Source organism: Nicotiana tomentosiformis, chromosome 2 (genome assembly GCF_000390325.3).
Source record: "Nicotiana tomentosiformis chromosome 2, ASM39032v3, whole genome shotgun sequence".
Classification (NCBI taxonomy): domain Eukaryota; kingdom Viridiplantae; phylum Streptophyta; class Magnoliopsida; order Solanales; family Solanaceae; genus Nicotiana; species Nicotiana tomentosiformis.
The window spans coordinates 96,018,468-96,034,892 of NC_090813.1; the positions used below are offsets into that span (position 1 = coordinate 96,018,468).

The window sequence follows — 16,425 nt, forward strand, 5'->3', positions numbered from 1 at the left end:
AGAATCGCCAGCATGGACATCCTTTTTCTTTTTCATTTAAAAAAAAAATAGTAATCCTTCTATTTTAATTTAGATGACATATTTTCCTTATTAATTCGTTAAAAAAAAATGACACATTTCTACAATTGAAAATAATTCAACTTTAAACTCTTTATTTTACCAATTTTACCATTAATAAGAACCCTTCATAACCACACAAATATCATGACCCCATAAAGCTTTTAAGATCACAAATTTTAAAAATCTTCTTTTATTTCTTAAACTCCGTGTCGAATCAAATTACCTCATCTAAATTGAAACAGATGGAATATTAGAATCCTTTTGGCACTACATGTGGCAAGGAAATTATTAGATTGAATATAGTTTTCACGAAAGTACTAGATTTTGAATTATTACTGAGTATTATTTCAGGAAAACTCTCTTTTGATCTATTCCTAAAAAATAAGAAACATTACCTACTATAACAAATTAAAATATACTGAATTTGGCTCAACTCCTGTACAGTATCTCTCCATTTTCATCAGTGCATGTCTAATTTAATGACATTTGTCATCTTTCAGATCCAAGGGCCAAAATTTATTTAGACTAAACCATGATTAAACTACATTCTCTTGTTGGGTTAGTATCAAAATTGGAAAGAGAAATCAACCATCCGAAAATCTTGCTGGGAATTTCATTTTGATTGGGAAAATATTTTCTTATCAATGGAAACGATTCTTTGGCGCGAGAATGAAGAAAAACAAAAGATTAAACCATTTATTTCTTCTTCACATTAACTTCAACCAAAAAAATTTATCAATGCAACTAATTGCCTACTACAAAAAAAAATATTTATTTGGTTTCCAAGAAACAAAAAAGGTGGAAGAACAAAAATGAAAATGTCCCCTGTGAAAATAAAAAAGTTATGATGCCTATTAAAATAATATATCATTTGAAGGAATTTGAAATTTCGGGAGAAAAAAGTTTAACAATTTGGAGATTTGATTCATGAAAAATAAAAAAATCCATGAAAGGATTTGATTTTGCTGGTACCGTATCCCAATATCCCTGTAAGTAAAAGATTCTACGTTTAAGGAAAGGATAAATAATAGGAATATTTAGTTTTAACCATAGTTTAGGGATTGATTTAGTCTTGGCCTTTGGATTTGAAAAATGACATATGTCATTAAATTAGACTTGCACCGGTGAAATTGGAGAGATTCTATCCGGATCCAAATACACTGATAGTAGCACAGCAATACAATTTTTTCTGGAAGAACATTATCGTGGAGAGTAATTTTATTCAACAGAGCAAAGGAGGCCAAACAGGTTTTCTCGGCTGATCCTTCACTTCTACGCATACTTCCAAGAGTGACATCTCATTATTCTCAATATAGTTGAGAAAAGCAAGTCATTGGATTCAACATACCAGATACAACCACGTTCACTCAAACAGAAATGAGAAAATACTTTTAAACCCATAGGGATTTGCTTGGCTGGTTTCTCCCACTTGTACTGAAGAAGAGCACCGTTGTTCCTGGAAACTTGGAGAACGTAGTGGATATCCAACTTTATTCATATTAAGGCAAGCATCTGAAGATGACAACAATCTTGATCTTTCCTCTGCAGCTTTTCTTGAGGTCACTAAAGAAAGGTCAGATTTTTCACTAGTGCAAGGTGTGTTTCCATGAGTTATATCATCAACCTCTTTAATTTCTATAATTGCTTTTCCCTTTGCCTTCACAGGTTCAAGATCCAAATTAGCTACTGCATTTTGCTCAACTTTTGTTGGAATTGTCTCTTGAAATCCAAAGATGGCAGAATTATGCTCTGGTTGGTGCATCGTGCAGGTTTCATTGGCCATACTGAGTAACTTGGATTCTGTGTTCTTCACATTCTCAAAGCTGTGGAAGATCTTAGAATCCACAGGCTTATAATTGAATGTCAATGCTTCAGCCATTGTTTCGGATGGAACCCTCCCAGTTTCAAAGGAAAGCTCACCTAGAACAGTATAATTTGACGTCAGCCTGCATATAATTTACAAATATTAGTACCAAGGACTTCGTGTATTACCTGTGTCACTAGCCAGGTAAATGGCATTAGAGACGTGATGGCTATCTGGTCTCTGATCTTTGTTATAGAATGGTCTATTTTCTTCTAGATCGATATATTCTGCAGAGTGAATGGCCATGCTGCGACGTGGGACTTTGGTTTTTGTCACTTCTTCCGATACTCCTACAGCATTCTCAACAAGAAGCTGCTCCTCGCGAGTGCGCTTTATGATGAGTTTCAAAGTCTTTAATGATGGTGAACATGTACCTTTCAATGGGGTAAAAGCAGGGAGGCTTTTACCCTTTTCACGTATATGGTCAAATATAGTCTTTTTGTCTATGATTCTGCATTCATCATCTTCAACCACAGCAGCAGGTACCACTTCATTGATGTATATAGCAGCAGAAGTCAGTGACATATTGACGTACATGAAACACTAGATGTGAGAATTTAATTGCTACCTTCCTCTAGATCTTCGTCTATTAGCTTGAAACTGGGCCTGATTACAGAAACAAAAAGCCAGTTAGTATTCAGTGTGGAAGCAGATTCAATCCATCATAAGTAAGAGAGAACGATGGGATTTGGATCCTTCAGTTTCCACAAAACAGACACCGCACAATTATTTCATAGGGTCCAACAAACACAGTCGGAATTTATTAAAAACTTAAACTGCCCTCTCATATATAAGGTCATATATCTAATATGCATACCCCAAATCAAAATAAGAAACAGAGGCTACAGAGTTAGCAGTCATATTGTCAACCATCATGGTTATCATATACTTTACGCCCATAAAAGGAAAAGTTAGCTCTCACATGTCTGAGCTCCATTCAGGTTCAGGTAAAGTATGAGACACTTGGCATGAAGCTTGAGCTGCATCCTCTGTGTCCTTTATGATGCAGGCATCATTGGCTTGGAACAAAGAAGGCTGCTTGGTTCTGTACTTATTCACAAAATTAAGGCCAATCTCCTTTATCAATAAAACCTTTTGATGGAGATCGACACCAACTGCATAAAAATGATGTGATCTAGTCAGATAACACTCAGGGGCACAGGAGTACACATAAATGAAGCTACACAGAGAATGTCGGGGGAGTTAACTAAATTCATCAAATATCAGATCTGCTTTAACAGTCAGCTTCCCTTGCTGAGGGCTTGGCACCAGAACTGTCCTGCTATAAGGGCTGTAAAAGAAAACCAAAATATCAGTGCAGATCACTGCTAACTATGACATACACTCAAAAGAGTTTCATGAATTTGATCATCTAGTTGGTACAGTCTAGCCATTTCTCAGGCCTGATTTGGAAATGAGGACCAAGCTTCTGAGAGTACCTAGGAAAGTCATCCACTCTGCAGGTAAAAAAAAGAAATTTCAAGTCATTCTAGTGGCTAAAGAATCTTACAGAGACTTAACACCATTAGGTCATAAGTTGAACACCCATGCAAATCATTCAAAAGGTGTAAAATGTATGGCTAGTCATACAAAAGTAGATGGTGGACGCCTAAAAATTTGAATTAATATAAACATGCTTCGAAAATGTCAATGTTTTGTTGGAATCTTCTTTTTTTGAAGAAAAATAATGGCATTCTAAATTTGAACTGATACAAACATGCTTTGAGATGTCCTTATTTTGTTGGGAAGCTTTTCTTTTTTCAAGAAAAATGATGGCATTTTGAAGTGCCCACTTTATCTTTAAGAATATATTACCTTATTTTCTCATGAAATAACACCAGATTATCTTCTTCAACACCAACCACCTGTCAGAAAATTTTCAACTGAATGTCATTGAGTAAATTCTACAATAAAATAGGTGCAAGATGAGACAAAATAGTGTTAATGCGAGTTGGTCTCTGTAATTAGCATACCATATCAGCATAATGTCGTTTAGTTGTTTGCACAGGTTGTGACAACCTAGTCAGCGTTACCATAACCTTGGACTTCCCTTGCCTTTGGCTCTCAGTTTCCTCAACCTTCATCTCAACTTTTGGAGGTAACGATAGTAATGACTCTTTTATATGATTCCCAAAAGGAAATTTTCTTCCAGTGACTATCTCTATTTTCCTTGGATCAGCCTCAGAGAGTGAAACAAATGATTTTACTCCCATTGAATGCAGTGCCTATGCAGGAAGATAAGTGTATGTCAGAAGAAACCTTAGGGTTCAGTCTTTTGTCCCAAGATTTGGACTATCAGATGAACATAAGCTACAAACCTTTGCTGTCACCATTCCAATACCAGGCAATTGTTTCAGCAAGTATGGACTGTCATCCCAGACCTTTTGATACAAAGATTTGGCTAGAAGTGCTGAACTCAAAGTTCCTCGATAGTTCTTCCTGAATAGGAAATACTCTTTCATGCACTTCGCAATTCTATAGCCATTTGCACATATAGAGTTCATGTCCTACATCATTAAAAGACTATTAGAAGCATTATTCTTGGCACATGGTAATATAATACATGAAATTGATGACGAAACCTGGCTAAGGGATAAATCATGGACTAAAGGATCCCCCGTTAGGCAGTCATTTGCCAAAACAAATATCTTCTCTTCTCTGGTTTGTATCCGCTTTTTTCTTTTCCCCTTGTCCCCAAGGATATGAAAGCGAAGCCGATTGTCTTTGTCGATGTTTATGTCATTCAGGAGCTTCTTCTCATTGCGCCTCAGTTGTATCCCTTCATTTTACAGGCAAGTGAGATATAACACCAGCTGTAATTACTCATTTTTTTTAATTTTGTAGAGTATGAATTAGATACAGGCAAGTTCCTCAGCACTGCAAATAATTTGAAGTGCATCCTCTACGCTACAGTTCCCAGGGGCTTGCATGATGTGCTTCATAGTGTCGAATTTCAGATAATATTTCGTCATCAATCTTCCAGGTTCTGCATATACAAGAGGCAGAAATTTACATTTCCAACATGGATATGATGCTATACTGCATTCTGAAATCTCCATACCAAGAGGCTTTAAGCGGAAACCATCTTCATCTGTCCAAATCAATTGATAGCTTGACAACTCATGTACATTCTGAACACAAATATCTGGAAAACATATTTTAGGTGAGCACACATGGCTAGATGAACTTGAATGGACTTCATAGTTTACCAGTGTTATTGATCACCTTGCATATGGCTCTCTAAACTGTCGCCAGTTAGCCCTCTCCTTACTGCATATTTCTCTGGGTTCTATATTTTGAGTGAAAAACGTTAGGAATTTTACAGAAAATTCAGATAGATCATGTTCTCCATTAATCTGCTCAGGATGATATACCTTTTTTATTCTTACATACAAATATGAGCATTTCATCCATTCAATTGCTCCTGTTATATCTGACACGGTGAGCTGAACAATCTCTGCTGTTAGGTGCTCTGTAACACATGGAAGCAATCTAAAGAGAAAGAAAACCACGTCAAATTCTTGGTAACACAGTCCTTTTTGCATGCACCCAAGGTCGAAGAGCATCACTAACTAACAAGATGAATAATTACATACTGTGACTCCACCAATTCGCATCCACTTAATAAATTCTCGTACAAGTGAACCTAACATGTAAAAGAAGGGTTCAGATAGGAAAATTAGCAGTAATGATCAAGATGAAGTACAGTATATTAGCTACTGGCTGAGGGCATAGAAATTCTTGGAGAAAAGAAACATAAAATTACTCTAAGTCAATTTTTTATAATGCAGTGAACCTTATCTGTATCACAATAAAAGACTCACAGTTTCTTTTCTGGTCATGATTATGACCATTCCTGTGTCATCAAACGGTGGTCGACCTGCTCTTCCAGACATCTACAATAGTTGGACAACATATAGCTCTTATCTGGAACTAAGAATAAATTTACTTTAAAGTCGTAGTTTCCAAGTGTGGACAAAATCATGATCTCTGAATGCCAGACATAGACTACACTTTTAGATCGCAGAATACAAATGACATAGCAGTGGAACCCCAGGGATGAGTAGCATGCCTGCAGGATCGTTGATCTGTCATATTCCATGTAAATCCCTTTTTCCCTATTGCTGGAAAGAAAATGATAGAGTTACAAAGATGACAATCCGACTTATGAAAAAATTAGATAATTGCTGGTAGACATACTAGTGCTGAGTTGATTTGATCACAACAGTATGTGCTGGTAGATTAATTCCATGGGCAAGAGTATTTGTAGTGCACAGCACTTGAATATCACCATTCAGAAATAGGCCTTCAATGAGGCTGCGGTCATTCATGGAAAGGCCACCATTGTGATAACCAACTGCATAACACAGATAATCACTAATCTGCAGGGTCTACGCTCTATACAACTCCATATTCAACCTCCCGCCTCAAAGGAAAAAAGAGGGAAAATGAAAAACACATTTTTGTTTCAATCAGAGGTCTGATAGGGCTGCAACAAAAGGTAGGGAGAATAGTACATACCACCATAAAGAATATAAGACTGCATTTGTTTGTCATTACATGATAGTGAAGCTTCCCTTAACCTTTCTTGTTGTTCTCTGCTTTTGACGAAAGGATTAGAATGACCATAGGTCATTGCTGCCTGAGAGAGCTGCTGTGCTGCCTCTTGTGCTCCTTTTCTGGTTGAGCAAAAAACTAGAGCAGATTTTCCTCTAGAATGTTGCATGAGAATATCTGTACAAGTTCTCATGCTTAGCACTAGAAAATGTGTAGAACATGGTAAAGGAGTAGTGAAAATAGGAGGTATATGATGTCCCAACTAGCTTCTTATGCTTACCAAAGACATAGTTCTGTAAGCGCTGGAAAAGAAAAACAACAGTATCATCAGGACAATAAGAGGTATTTCAAGGTGTAATAATGAAATCTCTTGCCATCCCTTAAAATCGATTCTTAAATTTGACAAAGCAAGACATGAAATTGGATAGGTGGGAGGGAGGAGACATCCAAAACTTTTATTCAATGAAAGGAGTGATAAGACGCCTAAACAGAAACCTGAAAAAGAAAAGCCAACAAACAACATACCTTTTCAAATAGGAAGTCATTCTTTGCCGGAGTGTATCCTGCAGACAAAGGGTTGGCAATGCAGAACTCAATAAAAGACAAGGCAGCGGTTACTCCAGAGAAACATGTCAATGCACTTCCGACAGAGGCGCTTAATGCATTTCATAGGCATTATAGTGACATGTATGATTCAGATTGCTCAATGTACTTCCCCATAATTTTATCAGAAAGTACCCTCTTTCCAATAAAATACTTTGTCACTTACTTGGCATTTGGTTCACAAAATCCAACTCAAAGAACTAACTGAGACCAGCTTTAATATTCCTGTTCGAACTCAGTTTTACACTTTCTGATATTATACTCAAATTCTGAATTAACCTTCCAAACTAATACCAAGCAATACGGATTTTAGTTATCTAGATTTTAAAACTGTGAAAAGTCAAACAATGACATTTAATCTGAAATACAGGTTAAGCACAAACTGTTTCGACTCAATGAGTTAGGGTGTAACCAGGACTGAATCAAATAGAACATCAGTCGTAAGGATTAGTAAATACCAAAAACTTTTGTAGTCAACTTCACGGGTCTCATTTCTTCTCCAAACCTGCATATTGTACAGAGTCATATGGAATTAATACGAGTATTCTTTGAGCAATAAGAACGACTGAAAGATGCCATATACATTGAATTCTACCTTTTTACTCCTTGCGGGGGAACCATGAGCCACTCCGCTGCACAAAGAGATAGCTAAGTCAACTACTACATCAGCGATTATCATGAAAGGGTGGCTTGTTTGAACTGTCTTGAAATTTACCAAGGTCATCAACGTTGGGAATGGTTGCAGAAACAGCTATAAGACGGACATTAGCTAGAGCACTTGATTTCAGTTCAGGTTTGCGCGAAAGCATTTTAATTCTACTGACAATTGCCTCTAGAGCTGCTCCACGAGTATCATTCAACAAATGGACTTCATCAATTAGCATCAATGCAATGTCACCAAAAAAGCTCAGGCCTCCATCTTTTATGCGATAACGAGTCACAGCATCAAACTTCTGCAGAAAAAAAGCAAATTCAAAGACAAATACATAGTTAGCCAAGACACAACAAAACAAAGTCATGGCTGGTTTTCATCTATAGTCTGACCTCAGGAGTGGTAAGAACTACGTCAGCATCCTGTATATCCTTGATGTTGTAGTACTCATTGTCCCCAGTCAGTTCCAAGCAGTTTATCCCCCATGAGCCAAGCTTTTGGTTCCAATTGCGAAGCTTCTCTTGTACCAAAGCTTTTGAGGGTGAAACATATATCTGTATATCAGACGAAAAAAGGAGGTTGCAGTATGGTTAAATGACTAAAATATGCTGAAAATTTCAAATGGCCACATAATCTTCTTTGCACGGGCTGGAGTTGGCAATAGTGGCAAAAATCATTGTGAATATCCTGACTGACATATGCAACTATAAACATAAATCAACAGGATGCAACTTGTAAGTAGGAATGACCAATAAAACGTGATGTATTGAGGTGCACTAATTCTTTCATGCCAAAAGATGATCCTCTTGGTGCTTGTATATGCTAGATAAAAGTAGTAGCAAAAAGAGAATCTAAAATAAGTAATTGAGGATCTTTTGAGCTGGAAGTATGAAGTAAAATAGACAAGGCATGCAGTTAAGACATCACAAATTGAAAGTATTCCAGCACGTTGAGTTCTTTCTTTCAATAGATCCTTCTCATTGAAATTACAAATTCAGTCATCTTACGCTAAACATTGATAGAGACTTACAGTCTTCAGAGACCCCTTTATGTGAATAAATTTTCCCTCTCCTGAGATAAACCTTGAGAGAAGCCTCAAAATGCATAGTTCAAAAAGCACTGTTTTTCCACTTCCAGTTGGTGCCGAGATTACCATGTTCATATCCGATAGGAAACAAGCTGAAAAGCATTCGCTCTGCAGCGAGTTAAAGTATCTGCATGTAGATAGAACAGTATTTAAAACCTTACAAACAAATTAGGGATACTAAAGAATGTAATACAGTAATAGCATAGCGCAGATGTGAAGCTGCTGATCAAACAGCCATCTCGACTTTGACTTGTGACCAAGAGCAAACGAAAAGAGTCAGCAGCATTGAGACATTTCTAGGAGTCTGGAAACAGTATTCAAGCTTCGTGGCTAGTCTATGTATAAAGCTTCTTAAATGATTTATGTTACACTATAACTACTATGTCTCAACCCTAAACTAGTTGCGGTCTGTTATATGTTTCCTCCCTCTCTCTCTCACTCTCTCTCTCTCTCTCTCTCTCTCTCTCTCTCTATATATATATATATATATATATATACATACACACACTCAACTATTTTTTAAAACAAAGTACTGGTTCTCTAATAGATGTTCTCTATATCTCACATTTATCCCTACACTTAGTCACTTACATACAAATTTCAGGTGATGCCTAAAACGCAATACGAGAGTATATAATTTCTTCATTTCAAGGATTCCAGTACAGTAAGAGCACTTGAGCATTCAATCACAGTGCTGACAAACAGAAGCCTTAAGAAATTTACACAAAATATCTCAGCAAAACAAAAAATTAAAGTTTTATAGCAATCGAGTAGAAAAAAGTGCATAGAATAGTACCTGAAACTGAAAGTTGAACGGAATAGAGGAGGCAAGTCCATCACAGACCTAAGTGCGTAGCCATCCATGATCATCGAATTTGAAATTCAAATCAAACTGTTATCACAACTTCAAATGGAAATCAATTCGATAGTAGAAGTTACAACAAACTGAACCGACTACTACTACTACTCTATTAGGCATTAACTATTATAACCAGGGGCGGCTCTAACGCTAGGCCAGTGCGTTGGGCTCCAAAAATTTGAAGGCCCCAAATTTACTTGTAAACTCTTATTATTAATATTATTATTATTATTATTATATTATTATTATTATTATATACTATATAATTTATATAAATAATTATTATTGTATAAAGAAAAGTATTACAGTATTTTTTTATTATTATTTGATTGAGGTTATTTTATACCAATAAATTTATAAATTATGATAATTTTCTCACTTATTAATTAGTATATTTGCTTCACTTTTCAATTTTAATTTTATCCTTTTTATAGGAATTCAGTTATCTACATTGACAACATAATGAATTTCTTTTACAATCTTCTCTAAAACTATTACATGAACACAAAAGCATTCAAGCACCGATTTTCTTTTTATTGTAATTCAACTTATAATAGGTTATTTATAATTTATTTTAGATATTCACCAATAAGTGCTACTAATTAATAGAATGATCTATAATTATCCTTTAAATTGATCAGAAGGAGTAAATATTCTTGACACTGTCAATACTCAAAACTTAAGTTATTACGTTATGTACCTTTATTTCTATTTCTTGATTGTGATGATAGCCAAGTCAAATTTTTTACTTTAAGTTCTGGACTTCAACTTCCGATAATCTATCACTTTATTCTTCGTGCTCATCTTCCTAAATTTTTTTTTTAAAAATTTGCTATTTTTTATCTTAAATGATTAATTTGTTTAGAAGCAAATTTGTTGTTAGTATAAAATATTTATAAAATAATTTAAGAGCCTCTCAATATGGTTTCGTCTTAGGCCACAAGATCCGTTGAGCCGCCCCTGATTATATAGATCCAAATTAACATAAAGTAAACTCAATAATCTGCAACAAGTACCGTTGAAACAACTTCAACTTCGAGCTTAACCTGTAACAATGGAGCTCGATAAGTACGGGGTGATTATCATCGAAGAATGAAGAAGAAGATAGAAAAATTTAGATGAGATGAGAGAGAAGAAGAATCGAGAAACTGGGAGAGAGAATTACAGAAGAGCAGGAGGAAGGAGGAAGGAGAGCATACCAGAATTCATTCACGCTTTTTCCGTGTATATATATGTTTTACTGGGCTAATCTGGACCGTCACTTTCTCTTGATCTCGTCCTTACACGTGTAATATAACAACCACCTCAATTAGTCGTTAACTTTGAATTACCCGCTAATCTCATTCAGCCGAACGGCGTCGCTTCCTTTTATTATTTTAACAACTATGTCGTTCTTTCTCTCTAATAATAAATGGAGACAGGATTTCTTTTTAGTTTTACTGTTAGCTCAAACTGCTAGCCACGGAGAGTGAGTTCCTAAAGCAATTTCAGAATCATATAACACCAACATCAACTAATTTGGAATTGAACGTTGGTGTTGATTTAATATAGTGGAGTATCAGTTCGTGTTAGTTATTAAAACACCTCAAACCTATATATATGCCCTTGCAAAGAAATCATTTTATTGGACGTATACACATGCAATGTAAAAAAATACTTGTATATGTTAACTTGTAGTAACAAGTAACTTGCTTCGTTTTCCAAGTTACTGATCTCACTTTTTATGAACTGTTACATGAAGATCTCTTGTAGGTGACCTAATAATGTAACAAAAATTTTACACTTTCAATGTATAGAAGTTACACACATTAAGACGAGCATAGTTTCGGCAACCAGTCTCCATTATCCTCCAAAATTTGCCACCGCTTATAGACATTTACAAGTAACCAGTGTTCCTGTGTCAAATCATCATCTTTCCGGGAAGTAGGAGTATTATGGAAGTATAAAAATGACGGAATAATCAATGGATTATATCATATTGACCGAGATGAGCTTAGAAGGAGTGATATGGACAATGATGATTCATATAGTAACTCCAACTTGCTTGGGATTGAGGCGTCGTTGTTGTTGTATGGAATAATCAATGAATATTAATCCAAAGAGCCTTTGTCAATGGCGGAAAAGGTCAAAAAGTAGACTTATACAATGTCTACAGCAAGCTATAACTAGTCGGAATGAGTCATTCTTTCCTTTTTGTTTACATTGCCAACTTCACTTTCCAACTTATCAGTCCTTCCTTGTTTTTTGGTGGCGGTAGAAAGAAAGCTCTTAACCACTAGGTGAAGGAATTGAGATTAGTGAAGAGAGAGCTTTTCCTACTTGAATCCATCTCAAGACATCTAAGGAAACTGCGTTCTTTAGAAAAGAACCAATATGTCAGTAAGTCAGTTTCACTTTACCAAATTACAGTGTCAGGCAGGCATTTATGCAGCAATGGTTCAAAACCTTTTGCTCCACGAGATAATTTATTCACTCAATTTTCTGGGAATGGACCTCTGTTCTGAAACTGGCTTCAATTAACTGCCCTTCAAAATATGGAGCAATCTATATAAGCTGCATTTCTGACCTCATTAGATCCAAAACCTCGTAAATCTCTGTGGACTCATTGTGAGAACCATCCTGGGAATAAAATGAGTGGAGTTGGTTTCTCACTTCAATCCAACTACATCCCCCGCTTTTCTTCAGTCCTTTTTCCTTCATTTGTTTTCTCGTGTGTAAGACATCTAACCATCTTCCAGCCGAAGCATAAACATTTGAGAGCAACACATATCCTTCGGGATGCTTTTCTGCCAACTCTGAAATCTTTTCGGCTACCCTTACTGCCATCCTCTCATTTCTGTATGTTTTGCAACCACTTAAGAGAGCTGCCCAGGCTTGAACGTCTGGTTCACAAGGCATGTCCAAGATGAACTTCTCTGCTTCAGAAAGGCGTCCTGAACGAGACAGCATGTCCACTACACAGGTATAATGTCTAGAATTCGGTTGTATATTATAGACCTTTTCCATTGAATTGAAGTAATGGAGTCCTTTATCTACAAGACCACAGTGGGAACAAGCAAATAAAACTGCTAAAAGAATAAGCTCATTAGGAGCAACGGACTTCGTCCGTTCAAATTCTTCAAATACAGGAAGTGCTTCCTCTGCAAAGCCGTTTTCTGCAAGCCCTTGAATCATAGCTGTCCAGGAAATCTCGTTACGTTTGGGCATCCTTTTGAAGATTTTCTTAGAGCTTTCAACATTACCCGATTTGGCATACATATCTAGAAGGGCAGTGTCCACGAAAACATCAGAGTGAAAGCCAAGTTTAATGACCTTACCATGCAAGTTCTTCCCCCTTTCTAATGAAGCTAAGCTCGCACAAGCACATAAAACACTAGAGAAAGTAGATTTATTTGGTTGTTCTCCAGACAGAAGCATGTCACTGAAAACTTCAAAAACTTCATCAAATTTTTCATACTCTAAATAACCTGTTATTAGCGAATTCCATGAAATATTATTTTTTTGGGGTATCTTGTCAAATAGCTCCTTAGCTTCTTCGAGTTGGTTATTGAGGCTATAACCACTGACCATTGAATTCCAACAAACAACGTTTTTCTCCAATATCGAGTCAAATGCTACACGTCCATCCTTAGAGCTTCCACATTTGCAGTACAGGTCAACCAGTGAGCTACCAATGAAAGCATCTTGTTCAATCCCAATTTTTAAAATATGTCCATGAACAATCCTTCCCGTTATCAAAGCTTCAAGGCTCGACAATGCACTTACTACGCTTGCTAAACACGACTTATTCGGTTTAAATCCCTGTTGGACCATGCAATAGAAGAGATTCACCGCCGCTTCTGCATCACCACTCTGACTGTACCTCGAGATCATTGTACTCCAAGAAACTTCATTTCTTTCTGGCATCTCATCAAAGACGCGACGAGCTTCAGTTAAGTCTCCCTTCTGAACATACATGTCTAAAATCGCGGTCCAAGAAACGACATCTCTACTCTGCATCCTATCAAAAATTCTCCTTGCTGAAACAGTATCATTCAATCTCAAGTTAAACGTGATCAAAGAATTTGAAACTGACAAGTCATGTTCAAAACCAACCTTAACAATCAAACCCAATACACACGCTCCCAAATAAAAATCACTCAACTCTCCACACGCTCTAATAACAGAAGTAAAAGTGACATTATTGGGCATTACTCCAGATTGAAGCATCTCTACAAACAGCTTCATAGCTTTAAAACTCAAGCCATTTTGAACAAGCCCACTTATAGTTGCAGTCCAGGAAAACAGATTCTGAAATGGGTTTCTCTCAAAGTAGCAAATAGCCTCATCAACTTTTCCAAACCTCAAAAACCCCGAAATTATAGCAGTCCAAGAAACCTCATTTCTCTCAGGCATTTCATCAAACAGTCGACGAGCTTCATCCAGCTTTCCCCACTCAAGATTTGCAGTAATCAGACAATTATGCACAACTAAGTTGAACCCATCAAACTCCTTCAGCATCTGATCAATTTCCTTTGGTTTTCTGGATTTAAAGTACATAATAAGCAATTTAATGGCAATGTGTTTCTGAGAAGAAATGCCTGTTTTTATCAAATGCCCATGAAAAATGGTCCCTTGGACGATTAATCTTTCTTTAGTGATGTCGTTAAGGACTGAGACAATCTTGTTTACATTAGCTTTCACGTTTTTTCTTGAGTTAAACAGGAGAGACCTCAGAATACTTCGCATGCTGAATGCCAGGCCTAAACATTTAACGCATAATAGCATATAAAGTTGAAGAGTAGTTTATTAACTACATAAGAGATCAATTAAAAAGATATTATGATACATTAAAGATAAATTAACTATAAGATTACGAGATCAAGTAAGTCATTGCAGAGGTCAGACGCGGTATTTAAATTCTATGGGTTCAAACTTTTAAAGTTTTTAGCATTGAACTCATTATATTTTTAACGTTATGGGTTCATATCTACTATTTTGTACTTTTAATGAATTTTTACACATAAATTTTTACTCTACATCGAATGTTATGGGTTTAATCGAATCTAACGCTACCGTACTACATCTGCCCTGGCAGAAGATCGAATGTTATGGGTTTAATCGAATCCAACGCTACCGTACTACATCTGCCCCGGTAGAGGTCGGAGCTTATTAGAAATGTAAGCATGGATAAAAATTTGATTCAACTATACTTCTTGGGTGAAAGGAACATATAATCACCAACTTAAAACTCAACTTAAATGGTAAGTACTTAAATGTCATTTTGGCGTTGGTTTATCATCTGGTACCTGCATTAGGCCTTATTAAATTTGAATGCGCACCGAAATGTCTAATATTGAGAATAAAGTACTACCTAACAAAGACAACTTATCATTGGATATACATACTCATAAGAATTAGAATTCAATTTTTAATCAATTATTTGTTTAAAACGAAATTGGTCTCAGTAGTAAACTAAGATAGTAAGATACGCAGAAGTAGCACCGTTAGCTTCATGATTTTATAATTAACAAAATACTGGTGTTACAAATATTGAAAGATGCATCCCAAATATCATTTATTGTTCCTTATGATTTTTGCTTATTTGCAAATATAATTTATTTTTTGCTCCTTATGATTTTTGCTTCTTTAGGTGGACACATATTGGAACGGTTTACCCGAAAAAACGGATGGAGTTGAATTTGTATGTAGTTCTAAGGATATGTGATATAAATTAATACAAATCATAAGGATAAATAGATATATCAAATATGGATTGCAAAGAATGCAAAGTAAACAAGGTTGTAAAGAAAATGATTTTTAGGACTAAGCAAGTTGAATCAATTTATGAAGCTTAAAAGAATAACTCTTCAATATAGGAGAATATGATGTTTGAATTACAATGTAAGCCAAAAACTGCCCTCTACAAAAATGTAGTCATTCTCTTTATAGTGGAGGATCCTACTTTAGACATAATTAAAAATACATAGTGGAAAACACATAATAAATCAGTTTTTCCCTAATTTTCGCCAAGATTCTCTCCCTTAGTGTGTTTGCAACGGCTCTTGTCGGTAAGCTCGAGCTCGATCGGCCTCGGTGCTGGTCGGTATTGCTTCTGGAACTCGATATGGACTCGGGATCAGGTGATAATTCGGACTCGATCTCGGTTGGCATGTGCCCCTTAAGCTTGAAATCATCTCATCATAGTTCGATTCGGACCCGAGCTCGATAACGACTTCGAACTCGGTGTTTGATCTATACCCAAAATCTGAAGCTTTGTTTGTACCACCTTTGGAACCCATCTCGATATTACGAAATCTTTCTTTGATCCATTATGTTTCGACCCCGATCAATCGTACGAAGACCGAAATCTATTTCGACCGTATATAAATAGTCCCCTCGTTTCTCGGGAAGGACGTGGTGAGAAACGATATGATTTCTCAATGGCTCGATTGGATTATAAGCTGACGTTCACATTGGGCCCGATCATGACGCACGTGATAGTTGTCCCATCGATTTAGTTTTTTAAGGCATTTAATGCATGTCAGACGGTGGTCGGCCACCGCTGATATTGAACCGTCATTGTTTCACTCTATAAATAGCCTTTCCGTCCGCCATTCATCACTTTTACTTCTTAAATCTTTAGAAAAATTTTCAAGTTCTTTTTAGTCTCTTCTGAGTTTATTCGCTGATCTTTGATTCTTTTCTGCAAAATTCTTCTTCTAAACCACCAAATCTTTGTTACCTTCTTTAAATCCAAAAAT

At 36.2% G+C, this 16,425-nt stretch overlaps 1 protein-coding gene across 1 annotated transcript; it reads right to left on the minus strand.

Moving 5' to 3' along the window:
• Window positions 1–1,144: 1,144 nt before the first annotated feature.
• On the minus strand, window positions 1,145–14,440 carry LOC104120869 (ATP-dependent DNA helicase MER3 homolog). Its single transcript, XM_009632740.4, is given in 28 exon segments — window positions 1,145–1,980; window positions 2,053–2,412; window positions 2,493–2,530; window positions 2,847–3,039; window positions 3,133–3,215; window positions 3,364–3,381; window positions 3,740–3,789; window positions 3,898–4,149; window positions 4,243–4,431; window positions 4,507–4,703; window positions 4,785–4,910; window positions 4,986–5,069; window positions 5,150–5,213; window positions 5,299–5,416; window positions 5,521–5,570; window positions 5,749–5,820; window positions 5,997–6,048; window positions 6,125–6,281; window positions 6,446–6,658; window positions 6,762–6,783; window positions 7,007–7,044; window positions 7,543–7,589; window positions 7,680–7,716; window positions 7,800–8,037; window positions 8,129–8,290; window positions 8,767–8,950; window positions 9,620–9,751; window positions 12,231–14,440. Coding segments are annotated over 28 exon segments (5,913 nt in total). The 5' UTR covers window positions 14,411–14,440; the 3' UTR covers window positions 1,145–1,423.
• Window positions 14,441–16,425: the final 1,985 nt, after the last annotated feature.